Below are 21,702 nucleotides of genomic sequence, written 5' to 3' on the forward strand. Positions count from 1 at the left end.
AAGTTAACACTGAGATCTGATCAAGAAACAGTCATGCCATTTAGATTTAAGGTGAACTCCAAACCACAAGGAGCTACTCTCTCCATTCCATAATTTTTGTCTCAAATTTGGCCTAAAATTGATGTATCTATTCTTAAAAGACGTCTAGATACATGTAATATTTCGACAAGAATTATGAAACAGAGGTAGTACTTAACAAGATCTTAGACGCAGAGAAAGAGACATTCAGAAGGGATAAAAGTTTGACAGATTTCAATTTTCATGTCCAATTTGACATAAAAGCAGAAGTCTTCTATTGCAGAGTCACTAAATCAAGCACTTTCTGCAATGAAGTTCTCCAAGGCCAGGTTCAGTTAATTGTGCAACGCCCGAATGTAAAAGAGATATTTAACTTCAAGGATCCTATTGTACATATGTTTAACGGCAACACTTCAACAATCTTACTCTCAGATTCAACACTTCAATGATCCTACTCTCTGATTCAGCTGTTAAACAGTCACACTTCAAAAAGATCCTATTCGCATATTAGGAGTTTTGTACCAACGCTGTGCAGAACAAGGGCTGTGAACAGTCAGCGATTTTCAGAAAGCCTCATTCCAATTGATGCTATAAATGCGAGATATGTAGTTAGCCATGCCAGACAGAATGACCGTGTCCATAGTTTCCATCATCCTAAAATTGCAATTCAGATTCTCCTGCTGCTGCTCTGCAAGCAATTTCTCCTCTTCCAGTTCATGCTACAAGGTACAAAACAATAAGAGTAACCGTCAGAGCAGGCTTACAGAAGTACATAACTCATTAATTACTTTCAGCAAATCAATTTCATAAAAACACACATGAGAAAGATGGTTGCCATTAAATGAAACAGAACAGAAACCAGATAATTTAGGAACTGAGTTAAGTGGATGCTGCAAAACAGTCCAAGAAAGAGATTTTACCTCGATTAATGCCAAGTTCTCTACCTCATGTCTCCTGGATATTAACTTCAACCTTTTGAGGATCTCAGAATCAGGATCTGTAGGGCCCACCCAGTGAAATTTGAACTTACTCCCAGGTCTACGGGGGCAATCATTGAACATCTCAGCCGTAGCGCGCTTTGCCCTAACAGGCCTTGGCATCCCATACATCATAAAAGGGAAGTCATGCAGCATACTGACCAAAACTTCAGCATCCTTCTCGGTTTCCATCTCTACTAATGCAGATTGCGGGATGTTATAGGGAATGGTGTAGTTCACCACAAAACTAACCTTTCTGAGAGTACAAAATTGACTCAAAGATGATTTTATGATTGCCTCTGTAGCATGGTGAGAGAGATTATCAAGGTATACAGTGCGTTTGACCCTCTCCTCAAACTCTTGAAACTCTTTTATGGCTTCCAAATCTGCAGAATTCTTCCTTTGATCAGTGGCCTGGCCAGGAGAAGTGGAAACCTTCATTCCAGATTTGTTCTGGCTGCTATCAGTAGCCTGTACTGCAGAGGCACGCATCTTCTTACGAGGGGTGCTTTTCCTAGCGGGATCAGTTGGTCTATTGCTTGGGGCATTGTTTTTAGCTACATCAGGAAGCTTCCTGGTAGTAATGAGGTTTTTAGCATGTTCAAACACCACACGCTTTACACCAGTAGTTGCCACCTTCCTGCTTGGGTTCTTCAGAGCCTGTGTAGCCTCGTGGGTAACGTTGTCAAAGTGTACAGTTTGCTTGACCTTCTCATCGAAATCATGATACTCCTTTATGACCTCCATGTTTGCAGCATTGGTACTTTGCTCCACAACCTCACCAACAGAAGTAGAGCGCGCCTGTACTGAAGAGGTATGCGGCCTCTTTTGTGGGGTGTTGTTTTTTGCTACATCAGGAAGCTTCCTCGTAGTAATGTGGTCTTTAGCATGTTCAAACACCTCACGCTTTACACCAGTAGTTGCCCCCTTCCTGCTTGGGTTCTTCAGAGCCTGTGCAGCCTCGTCAGTGACGAAGTCAAAGTGTACAGTTCGCTTGACCTTCCCCTCGAAATCATGATACTCCTTTATGACCTCCGTGTTTGCAGCATTTGTACTTTGCTCCACAACCTCGCCAACAGAAGTAGAGAGCTTAACTTCAGAGGTGTTCTGGCTGGTACTGATAGCCTGTACTGAAGAGGTATGCAGCCTCTTTTGTGGGGTATTTTTGTTACCTAGATCAGTTAGTCTATTGCTTTGCTCATCAGATACCTCACATCTCACAGCAGTGATTTTCAGGTCCCAGCTTGGGTTGTTACCCTCTTCATGTGCCACTTTACCGTCAGTATCACAGAGCATCTTCTTTCTTGGGGAGATGTTCTTTTCCTCCTCAACCTGCTCCCCAGTGATTTTAAGGTTCTTGCTCAGGCAGTTGTCGATATGATATCCAGGCAATTCCTTAACTGGTAGAGGAAGTGTCATGCTCAGGTTGTTACCCTCTTCATGTGCCACTTTACCGTCAGTATCACAGAACATGTTCTTTCTTGGGGAGATGTTCTTTTCCTCCTCAACCTGCTCCCCAGTGATTTTAAGGTTCTTGCTCGGGCGGTTGTCGATATGATATCCAGGCAATTCCTTAACTGGTAGAGGAAGTGTCATGCTCGGGTTGTTACCCTCTTCATGTGCCACTTTACCGTCAGTATCACAGAGCATCTTCTTTCTTGGGGAGATGTTCTTTTCCTCCTCAACTTGCTCCCCAGTGATTTTAAGGTTCTTGCTTGGGCGGTTGTCGATATGATATCCAGGCAATTCCTTAGCTGATAGAGGAAGTGTCATGCTCGTGTTGTTCACCTCTTCGCACAGTCCCTGATCTGCAAGGTAACTGCTTGCGTCGCTTCCTTGCTCTCTAGCAGATGTTCTCAGGTTCTTGCTCAGGGTGCTGTCAATGGCCTCATCCAGTAGCTTGTTGCCTGAGCTATAGGTGTCATATATAGCAGACAGTGTCGTTCTCAGGGTTTCGCTATTGGCATCATCACACAGCCCCCTTCTTGGGGAGTTGCTGCTTGCCTCACCTTGTTCTGGAGCTGTTATCAGATGCTTGCCTGGGATGTCAGTAGCCAGTTCCAGTACTTCCGTACTTCTGATGTTGTCAGTAGTCTGAATTGCTTTGTTGCTTAGGGTGGGGGAGGCATCAGACAGCGTCTTCCTCGGTGGTAAACGTATTCGTATGATGTTCCACGGACGTTCTACTTTCTTATCATCAGTATCCTTGCTACTTTCAGCAGCCTGGTTTTCCTTCGCACATGGAATGCTCCTACAGGTTGTGAATCGTGAGAAGAATTCATAAGAAAGCTGCTTAAAACATCATATACTGTAGTCAAGATGGTCCCTATTGATTCATCAGTTTTAAAAGAATATCAGACTTAATTGACACTACAACATAACTGGCCAAACATTGAAGTAGCCTTGGGGTCTAAATTTCGAAGCTATAATGGAGTACACTACTACACTAGCAACATATAAGCATCATCAGTAAAAACACATTTGACAAAAACCCTAGATTCCAGGCGCTGTCCAAAAAAGAATCAGGTGATGATCTATGTCCAGTGGCGGAGCTACAGTGGTACAAGGGTGTACAGGGCCGGCGATTGGCGTCGGGATGGATGGGATGAAGGTGGGGATAGAGGGGATGGAGTTGTGAGGCGACGAAGGTCGGGATGGAGGCGGCCGGCGGCGCTGGTCGGGATGGAGGCGGACAGCGGCGCGGGTCAGGATGGAGTGGGTCGGGTCTGGAGAGAAGATGGAGGCGGCGGCCGGCGGTCGAGTCGGAGATGGGGAGGCCAGCGTCGCGGGTGAGGGTGACGGCAGAGAGACGAGGAGTGGCGGCGGAGGCTTACCTGCGCTTGGCCGCCGCCCTCGCCCTGGAGGTCGGGGTCCCTTTCTTTTTCCCAATCGAGAGCATCTTCTCCAGCAAGTTCACCAGGAGTGAAAAATTTGAGAGGAAATTTTGCCTCTTCTCGATCAGCTTTCCTTAACTCGTGCTTCGTGAACATTCCATCTCCTGCACCTATGGGATCCATTGCACGTGCTTGTGAACAATCAAAAGCTGCTGCAGATACGCAGGGAGAAGAAAAGCCGTGGCTGTATTCAATGGGTCGTTTTGAATATAACCTTAAAAAATAAACCCGTTAAAACCAATATCATTTCTGAAGTCAAAACAGTCAGAGAAAAAGCCGAAACTCTCGTCACAACATGAGCCTTAATCTTCTTATCAATCTCATTAAGTTAACTCCCAAACAGATCAATATTGGGTGATGGAGGTAAAGTAAAAGTTACATAAATAATGCGCAAGACAAAGTGCGAAAAGTGCATGAGAAATGTTGGGCACTCGCATCAAAGTCGCAAACAACATTTAGTACGCCCACCCAATTTGTTTAGTGAGATTATCTTTAGTTAGTGAAAGCATGCGATCAATCAGCCACATAAAGATCTTTATTTTTAAGGAGATTTTATCTCCCATAGATATTTTCGCTTAAATACCGTTTGTTCTTCCTCAAAATCCATGTACATGGACTCAGAGGCGGATTCACACCTCGGGCAGTTGGGGCTATAGTTTTAGCCGTCAGCTAGCAAATACATGTATTTACTTAATAATGATTTGGCAAAAAAAATTAACTAACAATGTATTAGACCCAGACTTCCACACTTAACCTAGTTTAGCCTTGCCCTTCTGACAATCCTAGATCTGCCACTGCATGGACTTTACCAAAGAAAAAAACACTCGAGAAAAAAAAACTACAAACAAATCTATCAGGCTCCACATAAAACTGAACCATCATTAAGCCCTGAACCAAGTGCAACCTTCTCGTCCACTTGTTTCCAGTTAAATTTCGTTCGAAACTTATATTCAGCGGAAGTGTCGTAAAGACCTTGGAAGCATCTTTGTGCTGCACAATCCAAAACAACGATGGATATTGATAAGCAAGCAGAGAGTCTCCTAGCCAAGTATCTTCTTAAAAACAAATTCCGCTCCATCACCAAGGATGGACATACAGCGGCTAAAAAAAATCTTCCTTAGCCTTCATTAGGCCTTTTTCAAAAATGAAAATCAGTGGGTTTAGCAACTGATACTGGACGCATGGGTCACCCCGACGGGCTTCCGCATGGAACCAGATTGGGTGTTGTCGGCTCGAATTGGGTTTACCCTCCACAACATTGTAAGCGCGTTGCCCCGGCAGCGCGTTCCGACACCCCACCCGGGCGACCCATGCTGGCTAGGAGTCCATCCTTCACCTTGTACTGAGTCTCCGTGGTGGTATGCAGATCTTCGTCAAGATCTTACCGGCAACGCTCTACTTGCGGCAACGACCAGCTCACGGCAACACTCTGTCTGCGGCAACGATTTGGCTGCGGCAACACCGTGTCCCCGGCAACCCCACCTTGGAAGCAATGGTGTGGTGCGGGAAGCCCAATAGCGGTGGCATTAAATGCACTGTCAAGGCTAAAAGCAGCAAGACAATGCCGCTCATCCAGTCCCATCAAGCCCAATCCAGGGGGCTGCATGCAGGACACTGAGGTGGAGCCCGAGCCACCTCACCTCCATGTCGACACGTAGTTAGGTTTCGTGTTGACCATGTAACCATGCCACTGTGGTATCCCCTTAAGTTATAAAAGGAGGACCAAGGCCACAATAGAAAAGGGTCAGACTCCTCATAGATTGAGCCGTGTAGTAAGCTAGCAAATCCGGGAGCCAACGATGAGTTCCCGGCAACCTGTAAACACACAAACACTCAAGGCAATACAAGCAAGCAGGACGTAGAGTTTTACGCTTCCGAGTGGCCCGAACCTGGATAAAACTCTGTGCGCTACACTTCGCGATACGTTCACGCCTGCGTTCGCCGGAGAACTCCCCATCGGCCACCAACGAACCAAAAAGGGGTTCCCGACATCCCTAGTGTCTGAGTTTCGGCTCTGACAGCAAAAGTTTGGAAAAGGGTGTTACAACGAAGATATTTACTATGCCGCAACTCTCGGCCCATCCTTTTTTCATTGAGTAGTTTAAAGAACCATTTGCTGAGTAAACATTTTTTTATCTCCATAAGCTCAATACCTTGAGCACCCACATCATTTGGGTGACATATAATACTCCATTTGGTCGACTTACATTTGCACTTATGCTCATCACATTGCTAAAAGAAACGAGATCTGGATTTACCCTACAGGAATTTCAAAAAAGGAAATATCCCTCACTCTGATTCTTTTAATTAACTGTTATCCATCCGCAAATGCAATCTTTTTTGCATATTTGATTCATGTTTTCGTCGAACCAGTCGTACAGACAATTTTACAACTACAACACAACCCCAAAAGTGAACAGTAGCATAAACCAAGCTCTCTAGTTTTCCAAACCTGCGGAAAGCCAAAATACAGAACCTCACCAACCTCCCGTTCAGTGAACGGGGGTATACATTTTGCTTGCAACAGAAAAGAAAAACAATTGGAACGAACGTTATAGTCTGAGAAAAAAATAAAGAGGAATAACAAACACTTATATCCCAGTAATTAAGCCAAGAAGCACCAGAAATTAAAGGACATTGCTCCAACAACCATCCAGGCTCCCAGACGAGGGTAGAGGCGGCAGGCCCTGCTCGCCGCGCCGCGACGGTGGGTGCCCCGGCCGGCGATATTGCGAGGATCTACGCCGTTGTCCGGCATGCCATTGGGGTTGTGCGTGTCATGGCTACTGTAACCACCGTGCGCATGACCGCCGGCGACTCCCTCCCTCATCGTGACAGTGACACCACTGCTGTCGGCGGCGCCGGCGCCTGCACCACGAAATGCCATGCCAGGTTAATACAGTTTATTTTCTGTTCTTGATCAATCAGGCTACACAATGATGCCATTCTAAATTATTGGTGTCTGATCGCTTTCAGGAATATAAGTACTAAGAGATTCTTAACGTGTGGTTTTGATCCGCCCTGAGATGCAGGGAATAAATAATACCGGATTATGCGCACATGACAGAGCATACGTTCTTTGGAAGGGCTCTGAGTCAGATCTGCTTCGTAGTTTGTACTTTGTACTTCATGCTTCCTTTTCATATTTTTCTTATCGGTTTCTGTCATTTAGTTAGAGATTGGTTGACGTACTTGATCGTTGGATCTTAATCTAATGACAGCATGTGACAGATGGAAGAGTAAGGATGACACGTTAATCTTAATCAACAGCTCTGATACGTGACCGATAATTAACCATTCTGCATAATGGAACTTTTTTTATTCTAGTTTAAATGTAACTCCACATAAATTTCTTTGTTTTCTACTAAGAATTTAGTCACGTTTCTATGTTCTATGTGAGTATTAAAATTTGCGGCCACCTAGAACGATTCAGTGGAATCTTCAAGAAATAGTCTAAATCATCGGATTGCATATTAAAAATCCTAAGAATTTATTTGCACTACATTCGCTTGACAAAGAGAGTAGATTTCTTTCTTTTGTCAAGGTATAATCAAACAATTTTTGGCGGAAACTCGTGTGGTATTCCATTCTATATGATACAAGATGGCATGAGATTGCATTCCTATATTTGTTTTCTTCTATTTCTACAATTTTAGCATCCTTGGAATCAAAGATGGTCAAGAAGAATTTGGCAGAGATCAGATGTATTCGGCTTCATGTTGACTGACGATGCACTGAGTTACTCAACGGCGTGAACCATAAGCTAAAAAGTATCTGTCAGGTTCATCTTTCCCATGAACTGCTTGACTGAGCAGAGTCTATTTGAAAATATCGGAACGAGCAGAACACTTGTCACTTGAAAGGGTTGTCAAGAACTCAAGTAGTATAACAAGGACAGACACTAATGATGGTATTCACATACCTGTGCCCTTGGCATCTGCAATAAACTTAGCTCCACGAGCTGTTGACGCAAGGAGGAAGAAGATCAGGAGAAGGAAGGTAAGAAGGCAGGAGCATCTCTCGGTGCTCGCCATGGCTGCCTTGCCAAGAGCTATACAGCAAAACCGAACACAACAGATCAGGATCAAGAACTCCTCTGACCCTTGACCTAACTCTGTTCTGATTGCATCAACACTCTTCTCTCACCCTCTTCCTTCTGCGAAGGGGATAGAATAAGGTCCTCGAGCAACTTTCCACGTGGTCTTCCAAAGTTGCCCGCAGCACCAACCTTGCAGTGTATTTGTTTGTTAACTCTGCCTTGCCTCTTCTTTTATATCTATTTTATAGACTAAAAGATATGCAATGTAACTGACAGCACTAATACGTCTCTTTTATACTCAACTTTATTTTCAGTCTATTTTCTCAAACAGCAAAGATGGTTTAATTAAAACTATATATGCCACTTGGGTTCTTTTCTAAGTAGTATATGTTCCACTGCACACTACAAATTGTTGTGTTTGCCCTGTTCTTTGTGTCCAAGAATTAACGATAGAGGAAGGGCGAAGATAAGACCACGTAAAGGCATTAACAGAGCATTGCTAATTTATGCTGATTGCTCCAGCAAGTAGTACCGTGTAAAATAAAATGTACTCTGATTCATACAAGTGTCGCTGATTTAGTACAAAGTGAATATTTATATTAGGCATCAGGCATGGACGTCCATATTATGCATCTTTATCCAAGCAAGAACCATCGATCGTCTTACCCTTTTTTTTTCAAGAAAAACATTGTCTAACACTTGTACTGGTATCAATAACCCTGGCACAGATCATCGGTATATATTAAAACAAAGAGCTCTTTTACGGTGACTGTCGAGTACTTCTCAGTGTTTTTCAGTACTCCCACCGGAATTAATTCTGTCCGTTGATCTGTACTAAGATATTAGAAGAGATAAAAGTCATTAGTAATTGTTTATCAATATCTGGTTGTGTCATTAGTCGATAAGGATGAGGCCGCCGGCGTCGGCCGGTGATTTAGTCTTTTTGTTTAGATAACTCACTTGCTAATTTCATTAATTGATTAGTCATGATTTCTTGTCGCAGTTGATGCATCCACAGCTGCCATCTGATCTCCCATGGTTGCAATTCGTAGTTGAGCGGTTTCCTCCTGGTGCAGCCGCCGCCACCATGATTGCTGACATCTTTGCTTTAGCATCCATGGTCGTCTTCTTCGTGATCATCAGGGGAGCCGCCGGCGAACACGACAGTTTCGATCTAATCATATATTATTTAGGATCGATCTAATCACATGTTAATGAGGATCGAATCCGATAATTGGCAGCATCCTTTAACTCGTTATTTAATTAGGATTGATCTCGATTTTTCTTTTGACATAATGGATTGACCTGACTAGTTTCAGTCGAGGAAGTATCAGGCATACAACCCGATAACCGTTTGTTGATGGGAAGAAGAATGAGCGCAGACCGGAAAGAGGAAAACTGAAACGGAGAAATCCTCAATTCCAGGCTACAGGTTTAAACAAGCTGGGCAAGTCTTGATGTTCTGATTTGATCCACGTATTGCGATAAGTAATTGCCTAATTATGTGTTGGAGTACAAATGAACCGTACCCGTTAGATTACAGGCAATGGACGGACCAAATTAATATAAGGGTATTGTAAAAGCGCTAAATAAATAAATTAATAATTTTGGTACTTTTCAGTACTTTTCGGTACTTTTGTTTTAGTACTTTGTTTTAGTACTTTCCAGTACTTCCTATTTTTTCACCGTTAGATCAACTTAGGTTGGACGGTTTCTAAATAAAACTTGTATAAAACAAAAGGAGTGAACACATTAACCCTTCAATCTAAGTCGTTCGCGGTATATATATCGCATCCTATAATCTAGAGATCCAGCATACAAAATAATTGAGGTCCATCAAAGCTAATTAACTAAAGACGGAGTAAGCAGCTGACGGTGCAGGCTCCAAGGAGGAGGAGGACCCAAGTGCCGGCGGCGCAATGTGGTCCGTGGCGATGGTCGGCGGCGGAGACTGGCGTCGCCGGCGTGCCGCTGCGGTGCGGGACACAGTCGGGGTATTGCGCCTCGTCAGCTCCTGCAATGTTAACGAGTGTAGATGTGATTTGACGTGTCCCAGATGCATTACGTGGATGGATATCAGATCAGGAAGAGAGCATTACCAGTGTTGCCATCGGCAACAACACCTGATCGAAGAACCAAGAGGGCGAGGAAACAGATCACGAAGGCGAGAAGGCATTGTCTCTTGAGATGCAGGGCCATGGTGCTAACGATCCCAAATAAAACGCTTACGGCTTTGCGCAGCGCCTCGATCGGTATTTAAAGGGGCGGATACATTGGATTATAGTGTTCCATTTAGTAAATGACGAACTCCAGCGGACTGATTTCGAGAAAGCTTGCTACAAATATAACTAAAATAATATAACGGGCGTGCGAATTCCCTTTTTAGCATTATAGACATTTTTGGCACGTACTGTGCGTAGTTTAGTTGTACGGAAAGTTTTCGTTTTTTTCTATCATCGGCGCCGCAATTCATCGAAAACCATCCATATATACTCCGTATGATGGATCGGACCAATCTTCCGAAAGTTAAGCTTGAACTCGTCCTCCCTTGCCAAAAACAAATAAACATACTCGGTATAATGATACGTATTATGTTTCAGGTATAAAAAAATGTGTAGGTTGAATAGTTTAGAGATGATGAAACGGAATAGCCGCGGCCAGCGCAAGGAGGACGCAGGTGGCCGCCGTAGACGACCGGCTGAAATCTGTAGCTGCGGCGGCGCTGTGCCCGTTGCGGTGGTTGGCGTTGCCGGCGATGGTCTGATGCGGCGGCGTCCCAGGTATGTCGCGTCCGCGTTCGCCTCCTCCATTGCCGCGTCCGTGACCACCGTGGCCATGGCCGCCGTGGCCGCCGCCGCCGCCGCTGCCTTTTCGGACTGTACCCCAGCGAGCCACTGAGATGTGCGTCGCGTTAGGCCCTGCGGGTAGCCATTTATTCAGGTTAACTTGTTAATTAGCGACTGTGTATGGGAGACTGTAATACATTCAAATGGAAAATTGTATAGAGGAGGAAAAGTTAAGTTAGAAGTTAGAACTAGGAATTCAAGTGCGGTCCATTAATAACGTCCCGCTTTTTCAAAAAACTCTTTTATTTTCAGCTAGCATTTGCATAGGTAAATTTAATTAAAATGACACACCGATAGCCTTTTTTTTTAAGAATTCGTCACATAATAGTGGAGTAGCATTTTTCCCCGTAAGAATAGGTGGACGCAAGCATCTCGAGCCCCCAATCCTTACCATAATAGCATCCTCAATGAGGCAGTACATAGGCCGGTACGAAGGGTGAACTCGTATGCAAAGTAACCACCAGTCCAACGGGTCGTTTCTTCAGCCTTGTTGCCGTCATTTTTCAAGACTATTTTATTTCTGCATGTGTAGTTGCTGGTGACGATCTACCGTGGGCTTAAATTTTGTGGTCTACACATGCATAGATGGCATGGTGTAGAGTAGTGGCACAAACGATCCTAATATTTTGGTGGTCCCCACATAAGTAACGAGCAGCTTTCTCCAATAGTTTTTTGCTGCCTTGGTAACTGAGATGTGCCGGTTACTTCTGCCAGATACGGTTACTTCTTTTTCTCTTCTATTTTACCTACACATCATTTTTTTTTCTGACATGTCTACCTATAGTACCTGCTGATTTGGACTATTAGAGATGCCCTAAACTGGTTCTCAATCCCTAAAAGATACCATCATTTACTGAAAGTTACACAATTAGCGCTCTAAAAGATTTCCAATTGATTCCGGTCTTTAAAATTTTCAAAAAGTTCTGATTTTCTCTCTCCTCCACCGTAAAACTCAGTAACTAACACTCGTTCCCGAGTTGGATAGATTCATTCCACTAGCATTTAGATTCGTTGTTTTCCATTTCCTGCTTTTTTTACATATTTTATACTCTTTCTTTGATACATACAGACAATTTGCATGTTTTGTCCTAAAAATATTTACCCGTGGTGGGAGTCCAACTGCTCCCTACCTAATCCGGCCACGTCCCCGCCGCTGCATCGCCGCCGCCGCACGCCTTCTGGAGCCCGTGGTCGGCATTTTGCACCCCTTTGACACTCCCCATGCCCGGTCTCAGCTAGAATCGAGCCGGCGGCAACAAATTTCCATCATCCTTCGCGTGTAGCCCCTCACCTCCATTCATCCTTCTCTGGGCGCGCGGCGCCTCTGCCTCGTCGTGTGCCTCTCAAAATGTCGCATGTATCGATTCATGCACCCTCTGTTGTTGAGGACTGCCCTCGCTGTTGCGAAATCAACCATCTTCCTGTCTCTGGATTCCGCTACAGCTTGCCCGGACCTCTCCATCATTATTCATCCCCGCGCCCCTCCGTCAGCAGCTCCAGGAGGACGTGGCCACCAGCCACCGTCATATGGGCTCCACACGTCAATGTGATGTACAAAAGAGAATGGGTTTGGGGAAGAAACTATTGGAGAAGAGGCAAAAATAATTTCCAACTTCTTCTATCTCCTGTCTCTAAGACTCATTCTAAGAAACGAAGGTCGAGAAAATCTGCGGGAGATGCCCTAACCTACGCTCATGTAAAGCTTCACAAATCACTTAATTGGTCTCACGGTTTTGCGGTGGAAAGAAGAAGGAAAACATAAGGTATGAACAATTGATGTCAACTCGATTCAATTTGGACCGGCTATGACATAAATTGAACGACCGTTGTTTTCCATATGAACTTTAAATCAATCGAACAAGGATTACGCCATTATAAAGAAAAGCCAATTTATAGTAAATTCCTGATTTCCACAAATCTTCCTTATAGTTGAAGACTTGAAGTTGTTTCTGTAAAATTTCAAAATTCTATTTTTGCCCCTTTATTATGATTGAAAAGAAATGATTTTCCATATACCATACCATGCCACAAAATGAGGGCACCCAACAAGCTCAAACTACACGGCAGACAAATGGTGCTGAATATAGCAATGCCCAACGGGCGGGATAAGCGATCGTGCGTACATACCTGCATCATCGTCTTGACCCTTTGCGTGAACATCAGCTCCCTGACGAGCACCAGCAAGAATAGCATTAGCCGGTAGGAAGGCAATGAGGAAGAGCAAGAGGAGGAAAAGCCATGGGCGCCTCCTGGTCAGCTGCTCCATATTAGAGCCCAGATTCAGATCAGCTAGCCTGCATTTACCGACCTCTCGTTTGCCTATGGCTCCCCCTCTCACATGCTCGTCGCGCCATCTCGTTGGAAAACCGGTTGGGCCTAAAAAGTGGCAGAGAAGGAGAATCTAGCGAATACGTGTGGAGGCAGAGATGCTGTCTATCTCTACTCCAAGATATGAACCAGATGGAGTTTGTTTCTTTTCTCGTGGTGTGGCCTGGAGGCGTTGGCTGCGGTGCATGGGACACGTACAGCGGCGTGGGGACAGACATGTTTGCCTCAAAGATGAGCTGGAGAACGGCTGTGGGCATCTCGGCTGCACGAAACTTGCTTGTGGCGTTTTGCGCGCGCTATCCGATCCCATTGTGCTTTTTCGATGGATCTACTCCAACGGCTCCCCGTGCATGCAACTGGGGGGAAAAAACACGGCTACGCGCGCGTAACCAGCCAACCCGTGACTCCCGTGGGGGAGTGAGCATCACATCTTCTGTACGGTCTCTCCAACCAGAAGAACGAACCAACCCATCTTCAATTCGCTTCGAGCCTCAGGTCCTGCAGAGTAAATTGGGCATAACCACCACATTTCGGAGACTCATTACGAAAATCATCGCCTTTGCTAATTTTCGCGTAGAACCATCGCAATTCAGTGAATTTGTTGCACATGGCACTGATTCTGTCGCTTGCGACGTATAAACACGTTTCTGATCAACCGGACCCACATGTCAGGTTGACCGGGCCGAGCTGGCGTACAAGCCTTTCTCTTCTCCCACTGACCTCCTTCTCATGTTCCGACTTCAACTTCCCCACCGCAGTGCCCGCGCTGCCGCCTGCCGTCCCGCGCACGAGCACCTCCTCTGCCGCCCCGCGCTACGCTGCTGCCCTCGCCGCTCTCTGGGCCGGGCTTCCAGGAGGCCGCGGCGGCCCATTCCCTCGCGCTCGCGCTGCCGCTTTCGTCGGAGAGCTCCGACCAGGACCTCGCCAGGCCCAGAGACAAGGTACGTCATGCACGATTGATTCCAGTTCTTGCCTGCCAAGATCAATAAGCAATAGTTCTATCAATTGGTACATGCATACAAATTTCATAACTAGCTGAGCTAATTGATTCAATTCTCTTCCGTACGTGTGCCGGTCGTCGTGGGCGGAGGTAGGCGGAGATCAGCACCATCGCGGAGACTAGGCTTAGTAGAGAAACTGCCCCGCATCCGGCTGCTCGCCGAGTCCACTACGACCGGCGTACGTCGAGGCAGGCGGAGGGCGTGTTCCCGCAAGGGAGGCTGGACGAGCTGGCGCTGCTTGTGGATATCTCCCGTCAGGGGAATACTCCACGTGGCTGCTCACTAGAAACAAAGAAGAGAAAGGGAGGGAAGAGAGAGCTTCGGTGGAGAGGGGAAGAATGGACAGGCCGGGGTGCGGCTTGCTGGGAGCTAACGCGTGGTCAACCTTACCGGTGGGTCCGGTCGGTCATAAACGCGTATATAGGCCGGAATCAATGAAATCAGTGATATGTGCAACAATTTCACTTAATTGCGGTGGTTCTGCGCGAAAATTAGTAAAACGATGGTTTTCGCAACGAGTCACTGAAATGTGTTGCTTGTCCGCAATTTACTCGACCCAACTGGACCGTAAGCGGGGCCATCGTGATTCACGTACAGCTGCCTGTTTGTTTCCAGCGCCAGGAGCTCAGGACCGGCTTGCTACGGGGCTGCTACGTGCGTGCCACCGCGCGTCCAGTAGCACTCACTGACTGATGGCTTTTAACGTTACCACCGCCCGCTACTGCTCTGTCCCTTCTAGCTTTGGCAGCTTGGCGGTCGGTGCCTGCCCGTCTTAGCTGATACTGGTGGGACGGTAGATGGTCCCTCTCTACCCCGAAAGATCGAACGAACTCACGGAGCATGTATGCACCGCACCCCTCGGCTCCTCGCACCAAAAAATATGATCACCGCGAGAAGCTTTTCTTATTCGTCAAGTATGTTTGGCCCAGGTGTTGGTGACAAGAATGTTGCATGTGGCCAGTACATAAATTTAGCTTATTTTGTTTGTTCCATTGAGTCAGGACCGCACATACCCTGGTCAAGTAAAGATTCTGCAGGCACCTCAATACTTTCTTGCACGAGATCACAAGAGAATCCTTGCACAGGAAACGGATTAAGATTAAAATTCGCAATTTTCCAGATTCTTAGGCAAGAAACCGTGAGGTTACTTGACACGTGGACATGGTCACATGGTATATGGTGTCTCGCTGATGGATGGCCAATGTGAAATATTTCATTCTTTGGGCATTTGCAGTCCCGTAATAGTATACATATTGTTACATAAACAATCAACACTACCCACCACGAGTTTCCGCAAACGGGCAGTTTTACAGCATCAAGATCAATTGAAGTACGTTGCTAAAACCCTACTCATCTGTCCATGCTAGCATATTGTCGACTGTATGGGACGTGGAATGAACAAACTCCGGAATGTGCATAACTTAATAGTTCTAAATAAACACCTGGCATCTTCATCACTCCAGATGGTAGATCAATCCCTGCCTTGCTGCGAGGCCATACTCGGTTGAAGCAATCTTGATCAATGGAGCACACCAGATGTATTTCCCTCCCAAATAAATAAAGAATTGTGAAGAATGGACAGCAGTAGCAGAGGCTACCTTCTGTGGAAGAACTGCACAGGTCATAGCCCCAATTGGCCTGAAATTTCCCCAAGAAGGCTGACCTACCACCATGGAATGAAATGAATGCCAGATGTCTCTGTATTTTCTATCTACAGGAAAGAATTCCAAAAAAGTGGTGCCTCAAGCTTGAATTGACGCCCAGAAAGCAGCTTAGTTGCAATCCAGACCACATTGCTCCAGAACAGGGCCATCATTCTTTGCAAGGAAAGGATCAACCCGGACCCACAGGAGCGAGAAGATCGAAGCCAGGAGAATGGACCAGACAATGACAATTGTTGGCGTCCTGTTTTGTCTTCCGACCAAACCTTTGAGAAATGGGTATAGATGGACAATCACCCAGAATGCGAAGAAGAGCTTTCCAAAAAGAGGCCCCCATGACTCGTATCCATTGTTGATCGCATTGGAAATTCCAGCTACCACCCCAATGAAGTTCAACATAAGCAGAGTAGTTGGGGGTATCAGCAATGTCGTCCATTTGAAAGTATATAGCTCTGAGAACTCTTCGTCATCTCCACCCTTTGATGTCACTGTGAAGCTGGTATCGACACCAGCAAGGACCTTCAGAAGTCCTTGGAATATAGCAAAGAGATGTGCAGAAACACCTCCAATAACCCAAAACTGTTCATTTCTCCACCAATCATCAATGGCCACACCACTCCATCTCATTTCAAGGATGCCAGTGGTGAAAATACAGATGAAGAGTGACATGAACCAGAGACTGGCAGCATTGCTAAGCTGCAAGTGGAAATTAAGATGATGTTAAGGTATGGAAAGATAATCAGATGATCACAAAAGTTTGTAACTAGATGAAGTTTACCTCCGGAGTGATAAATTTCCCCGTGAGCAAGCATATGGCCGGCAAGGTACAATAAGCCAAGAGTGGAATGGACGTCCATGGATACACGATAGAATTAATATAAGAAAATCTCTCCAGGAATTTTAGTCCGCCACCATACCCATACCATAGTGGGCAATGATTGCTGAAGAAAATTTCAACAGATCCAAGGGCCCAACGGAGAACCTGGTGAAGCCGATCAGAAAGATTCAAAGGTGCAGAACCTTTGAATGCAGGCCGCTTTGGAATGCAGTAAATTGACCGCCAACCATGACAGTGCATCTTAAACCCAGTCAGGATATCTTCCGTAATTGATCCATAAATCCAGCCGACCTGCACAAAGCAAGATTTAACAGGTCAGAAATATTTTCAATAGGTTAATCACAAGCCTTTTAATCAGGGTCTAGGCTAAATACCTCCTTCCCCCAGGCAGTCTTGTCTTCGTAACCACAACCGATAACATGTATAGCTTCCTTTAGTAGAGAAGCTGGGGTTGTACTTTTCAGGGTTCCACCATTCTCAAGAAGTGTTGATGCAGCAAAAACAGAAGACTGCCCGAATTTCTTTTCGAGCTTCTCTTGATTTACAATTCCAGCCTTGTCATTTTCAGCTCCTGAAGTGAAAATAAAAATGTTATGACCAATAAAAAACCATGACTTTTTACTGTGGTCAAGAATTAGCAAGTTGGGTAACAAACTGACACTTCGCTGGTGCTGCAATAAGTATCTAGTCATCATACCTGGAATTCCTTCCTCAATTTCACCAAGAGCATATGCAGGAGACTGATTTTCTGCTCTCTTGAAAAACAATCTTTTCTTCTTCTCTGGCTTGGCTTTTGTTGTCTTCTTCTTGTTCCTGTCGGTGCACCAGAAACAGCAGCACCACTTTGGCCAGCAGTTGCAAGTTCTTGACGGAGGCTTCTTTGTTTTGGGAGCATCATAACCATACAACGCTTGCCGTCTAAAGACACATCCAGTACCGACATAAATAGGGCCTTGAATGCCATCCAAGCCTTTCATATTAATCTGTACAATACAAACGTCAGGAAAACTACATCAATGACAATAACAATATAGAGAGAACAAGGTCTTAGGAACAGGGCGGCTGAATCTTACATCAAAGAAGACAACGTTTCTGTTAGCATATCGATCGTGGCGATCAATACCATCAAATCTCTGAGGGAACTGCACATAGCACACTTTCTTCCCTACCAAAGGATCCATCATGAAACACATTGCTTCCCTTATGGCTTTGCTATTGTTGATGTAGTGATCACAATCCAAGTTCAACATGTATGGAGCATTTGTAAGGACAGCAGAGACTCGGACCTGTCAATTGACAAAAACAAAGATAGCAAAACATCAATCATATGCTGCAACTAGGTTACGGGACAGACGATACATGACAAAGTACAGCCTTTACCAGTGCATTCATTGCGCCAGCCTTTTTATGATGGTCATAGCCTGGCCTCTTTTCTCTTGAGACATAAACCAAGCGAGGAAGCTCATTTCCTTCCACATCACGGCCACCACTTTGTCCAAGGAAGACCTGTTGGCGCAGAAATTAGAACAGTTTGAGGTAAAATGAAACAAAGTATAACAATCACAATGCCTGAATACAATACTGTATGCAGTACAGCACCAAAAACTGTGAGAACATACCTGAATCATGCCAGGGTGATCGCGCACATTATTTCCAGGCCAAGGGCTTCCGTCCTGCATTGTCCATCCTTCCTCCGGAACCTTTTGAGCTTTGGCAACCAAGGCATTGATTCTAACCTTGAATTCTTCATAATCTCTCTGAATGGAAAATAATGTCGTGTAACTAATTTATTCATACAAAATAAAAATCGTATCACAAAGCATAACAGAAGAACAATATAGCGCACCTTCATCGCTCTCCTCTCCCTAACAAAGTTTGCAGCCACCTTATCCTTCAGGTAGTCTATCTTCTGCTGGAAGTACCACTCTGGAGCACGAGGCTCGATATTAAACTTTTTGCTGAAAGGGACCCATTTCTTTGCAAATTCGGATGTTTCAGACAGTGCTTCAAATGTAAGCATTGCAGCACCATCATCAGAAACATAGCAGGAAACCTTATCAACAGGATAATCCACAGAAAGGATGGAAAGGACAGTGTTCGCTGTGACCAAGGGAGGTTCCTTTGAGGGATCAACTGTACTGACGAAGAAGTCAATTGGAGCAAGCTGAGAAGGCTTCCCCTCCTTTTCAAACCTGATCAGGTAAGCATAAAAGATTCTTAGCATGATTTTTTTAGAAAGAAGATATGGCAGGTATTCGGTTGTGACATTTAACCAACCTTAGTGACAGTCGGTCCAGGTAAGTCTCTCTCTCGATGGGAAGCCACTTTGGGAATTGATCAAGAATCCAAGACATGGCAAACCAGATTTCACAGATTACGGATATGAGCCATAAAGCAAATGCATCATTCACTGGATGCATCACTCGGTAGTGGAAGAAGAACCCCAAAACCACCAACCGGATAATGATAATCATCCTATAGGGATTTATTCGGCTTGAAGGAATTGGGACTTTTCTTGACAAGGGCTGTCGAGCTTCATCCATTCTGTTCAATAAATTGAAGATACATATCACAAATAAATTCTAGTAGCATCTTGCGATGAAAAGGGCAACGTCTTCCATAAACAAAACACTTCAACTAAACTGTATACACTGTATTCCACAAGGAAATAAAATATAAAGATAAGACATCTATGAAGACATGCAAATTTAGTATTCTGTGAACATAAAGCTAAGGAGTAACGACCATGCTCAGAGACAAACCAAAATGGAACAGTGAAGAAACAAATAGATGAAAAAATTAATTCAATTAGTTTATTTGTTCTTGATATAAACTACTACCCCAAAATAAAACCTAAAATATTTGTATTTTTCTTTTAGATTCTCTCCAACTAGCAAGCAGCAACAAACTATACATTTTTATGTAAATTTTGGGATGTTATCACTAAAATACAATAAAACATATTTTTAACATGCCATGAAATGAAACTGCAATCCTGGTTTTTGCTTGGATAGAGGTTAGCCATTTTAAAAAGCTTAGGGTCCAGCACAGTACGAGGGCTTTAGTACAATCAACAAGCATCAGCTAATTTCTGTAACGACAGAGCATCAACCTAACTAAAAATTAGCGTCCCCAAAATGAACACTGTTTGAGTAAAGTTGGAGCACATACAGTGGCAGATCTGCATCACCATCACCATCCCAATCACCACCCTCGCTCCTGAGCTGTTGCATCCTCTCTTGCTTGTGCTTCCAGCCCTCCATCCTCTCCTTCCAGGCCACACTCCCGTAGCCGTATGCGGCCAGATCCTTGGACGGGTCCATGGATCTAGGTTGTACTGTAACACGGAGACAACGATGAGCACAGAAATATACGAGCAGCATAACCAATTAGCCAGCACAAATCACCCACCAGGAAGGCTCGGATCTGCGAACGGGAGCGGGTGGATTCTCTTTCCACCGCCGCCGCCCATGTACGACGGCACCAGCGCATGCTGCTCCGGCGGGATGTCGTCAACCTGGGTACACATAACCCACACTCAAATTCAGTTCAGTGGGACGCCGGAATCTAAGCAACCGCAGGCACAGGAAGAAGAAGAACCCGTACCATCTGGCCATTGGTGAGGAGTGGCACACTGGGAATGGGCTGGAACGGCTGCGGGTCGCCGCCGCGGCCGTAGCTCATCTGCGCATGCAGCATGGACTCGGCGATGTACTGCGGGTCGTCCTCCCGGCCGTCGAGGCCGAACTCGCCCTCCAGGTCATCCACGCCTTCCTCCTCCTCATCCCCGGCCACCCGCGCGCAGCCTGCGAGCTCCTCAAAGCATTAGAGAAGATCCAACGAAGCAAAGCACCCAATTAAGCTGAAGACCTACTACTCCTATACATACCCTTGATTCGCTTGAAGCGGGTCTTGCACTGGGGGCATGCCTGCGAGCCCTCGCGGCGCTCGTACTCGTAGCAGGCCCGGCAGACGGGGAAGGCGCACTCGTTGCACGCCACGAAGGGCTCCCCGTCGGGGCCCGCGCCGACGTCGTCCCCGCATATCTGGCACGCCGGCGCCTCCGCCATCCGCGCCGCGCCGCCGGCCCCTGCGCCCCCGTCCCTCCGGATCACCACCAGCTCGTTCCGGTTGTGCGAACCGGCCACCAGCCCCGCGCTCGCCTCCATGGCTCCCCCACCCACTGCGCCCGCCCGCCGGATCTCTCGGGCAGCAGCGGCGGCGGCTCGACACAGAGAGAGAGAGAGAGGGAGAGAGACCGACCAGGCTCTCTCACTCCCACACGGGTAGGCAGCTACTATTGTGCTGTGCTGTTTGCGTGGGGGGATGGGACGGTATAATAATGCGGCGCCGGTGCGTTGCTTGGAGAGCAGAGCAGCGCAACCACCGCGTTGGTAGCCTAGCCTGGCCCTGGGGATTTCGCTTCCTTCTTTTTTTATGTTTATTTTTTCTTTCAAAAAGAGGCGCCGGTTTAAGGGAAGGAGAGGGCGAGTGTCGGTGCGGAGCAGAAACGGCGTGTAAGAAGGAGAAAGAGTGACAAGGTTGGTAGAATGTCTCCTCAGGCTCTCTCTTCTCCTCGTGCTGTACTGAGCTGGAAATTATTAAGCGCTGGATTAATGGCTGTTAATGCCACAATGTGGGTGGGAAAAAGGTGTTAAAGAATCGGTAGCCCGGTATCAATCCGTGATCATGGTGTCTGCTTAACTTGATTTGAGATTCCAGATGAATAACACTAGACTGTCCACTGTATATATATATATATAGACATAAATTAACCGAAGAATCTCTGATCATTTACTTCAAATTTACAGCAATGGCACCGACATTTTTTTCGTGTATAAAACTCAGTTGTCGTTTACTCATGTCTTCTTGGATGGAACGAGAAACATGCGCTGCGAGGAAGGCTCTCGTCAACTGATAACGTGCATCTATTATTATATGCAGGAGAGAATCAACACATGTGGATCATATCGGTGGATGCGGTGGGGTTCAGAGACAGCGTGTGGGCAATGGTCGTCTCGCTGCAAATCCTTTGTTTCATTTGATAACTCAACAGACAGAATGGGGAAAATGGAATTTTTAATCGCGACGCAAGAGGGA

General features: G+C 45.8%; 4 protein-coding genes across 5 annotated transcripts; all 4 read right to left on the reverse strand.

Annotated features, from left to right (window-relative positions):
* Window positions 1-220: 220 nt before the first annotated feature.
* On the reverse strand, window positions 221-4,052 carry LOC100827544. Its single transcript, XM_010229886.3, has 3 exons — window positions 3,830-4,052; window positions 939-3,246; window positions 221-737 (listed from the first exon to the last, which is right to left on the reverse strand). The coding sequence occupies exons 1-3, from the start codon at window positions 3,892-3,894 to the stop codon at window positions 582-584; spliced, it is 2,529 nt and encodes an 842-aa protein (XP_010228188.1). The 5' UTR covers window positions 3,895-4,052; the 3' UTR covers window positions 221-581.
* A 2,158-nt stretch (window positions 4,053-6,210) lies between these two features.
* LOC100827846 lies at window positions 6,211-8,147 on the reverse strand. The gene is made up of 2 exons (XM_003561223.4): window positions 7,812-8,147; window positions 6,211-6,757 (listed from the first exon to the last, which is right to left on the reverse strand). The coding sequence occupies exons 1-2, from the start codon at window positions 7,921-7,923 to the stop codon at window positions 6,495-6,497; spliced, it is 375 nt and encodes a 124-aa protein (XP_003561271.1). The 5' UTR covers window positions 7,924-8,147; the 3' UTR covers window positions 6,211-6,494.
* A 1,530-nt stretch (window positions 8,148-9,677) lies between these two features.
* On the reverse strand, window positions 9,678-13,245 carry LOC104581676 (glycine-rich cell wall structural protein). Of its 2 annotated transcripts, none has more exons than XM_014902831.2 (2): window positions 12,902-13,245; window positions 9,678-9,942 (listed from the first exon to the last, which is right to left on the reverse strand). In XM_014902831.2, the coding sequence occupies exons 1-2, from the start codon at window positions 13,038-13,040 to the stop codon at window positions 9,779-9,781; spliced, it is 303 nt and encodes a 100-aa protein (XP_014758317.1). In that variant the 5' UTR covers window positions 13,041-13,245; the 3' UTR covers window positions 9,678-9,778. The 2 variants fall into 2 exon arrangements, with proteins under 2 accessions (XP_014758317.1, XP_010228190.1); XM_010229888.3 differs by lacking the exon at window positions 9,678-9,942 and adding an exon at window positions 10,397-10,846 and having other exon boundaries at window positions 12,902-13,239.
* A 2,049-nt stretch (window positions 13,246-15,294) lies between these two features.
* On the reverse strand, window positions 15,295-20,919 carry LOC100838115 (probable cellulose synthase A catalytic subunit 6 [UDP-forming]). The gene is made up of 13 exons (XM_003557279.4): window positions 20,492-20,919; window positions 20,209-20,408; window positions 20,014-20,119; window positions 19,774-19,939; window positions 18,880-19,146; window positions 18,449-18,794; window positions 18,222-18,359; window positions 17,983-18,108; window positions 17,676-17,888; window positions 17,300-17,585; window positions 16,977-17,173; window positions 16,543-16,893; window positions 15,295-16,460 (listed from the first exon to the last, which is right to left on the reverse strand). The coding sequence occupies exons 1-13, from the start codon at window positions 20,769-20,771 to the stop codon at window positions 15,876-15,878; spliced, it is 3,261 nt and encodes a 1,086-aa protein (XP_003557327.1). The 5' UTR covers window positions 20,772-20,919; the 3' UTR covers window positions 15,295-15,875.
* Window positions 20,920-21,702: the final 783 nt, after the last annotated feature.

Source organism: Brachypodium distachyon, chromosome 1, assembly GCF_000005505.3.
Source record: "Brachypodium distachyon strain Bd21 chromosome 1, Brachypodium_distachyon_v3.0, whole genome shotgun sequence".
Taxonomy (NCBI): Eukaryota; Viridiplantae; Streptophyta; class Magnoliopsida; order Poales; family Poaceae; genus Brachypodium; species Brachypodium distachyon.

Excerpts from the sequence above, each read along its gene's own strand:
- LOC100838115 (XM_003557279.4), bottom strand. The coding sequence starts at position 20,771 with ATGGAGGCGAGCGCGGGGCTGGTGGCCGGTTCGCACAACCGGAACGAG. Across the intron at positions 19,940-20,013 it reads CGCAGATCCGAGCCTTCCTG|TACAACCTAGATCCATGGAC; the intron begins GTGGGTGATTTG and ends TCCGTGTTACAG. Across the intron at positions 17,889-17,982 it reads CTGGCGCAATGAATGCACTG|GTCCGAGTCTCTGCTGTCCT; the intron begins GTAAAGGCTGTA and ends GTCAATTGACAG.
- LOC100827846 (XM_003561223.4), bottom strand. The coding sequence starts at position 7,923 with ATGGCGAGCACCGAGAGATGCTCCTGCCTTCTTACCTTCCTTCTCCTG. Across the intron at positions 6,758-7,811 it reads TGCAGATGCCAAGGGCACAG|GCGCCGGCGCCGCCGACAGC; the intron begins GTATGTGAATAC and ends TTCGTGGTGCAG.
- LOC104581676 (XM_010229888.3), bottom strand. The coding sequence starts at position 13,040 with ATGGAGCAGCTGACCAGGAGGCGCCCATGGCTTTTCCTCCTCTTGCTC. Across the intron at positions 10,847-12,901 it reads GGGTCAAGACGATGATGCAG|GGCCTAACGCGACGCACATC; the intron begins GTATGTACGCAC and ends GGCTACCCGCAG.
- LOC100827544 (XM_010229886.3), bottom strand. The coding sequence starts at position 3,894 with ATGCTCTCGATTGGGAAAAAGAAAGGGACCCCGACCTCCAGGGCGAGG. Across the intron at positions 3,247-3,829 it reads AGGGCGGCGGCCAAGCGCAG|GAGCATTCCATGTGCGAAGG; the intron begins GTAAGCCTCCGC and ends CACAACCTGTAG. Across the intron at positions 738-938 it reads AGAACTTGGCATTAATCGAG|CATGAACTGGAAGAGGAGAA; the intron begins GTAAAATCTCTT and ends TGTACCTTGTAG.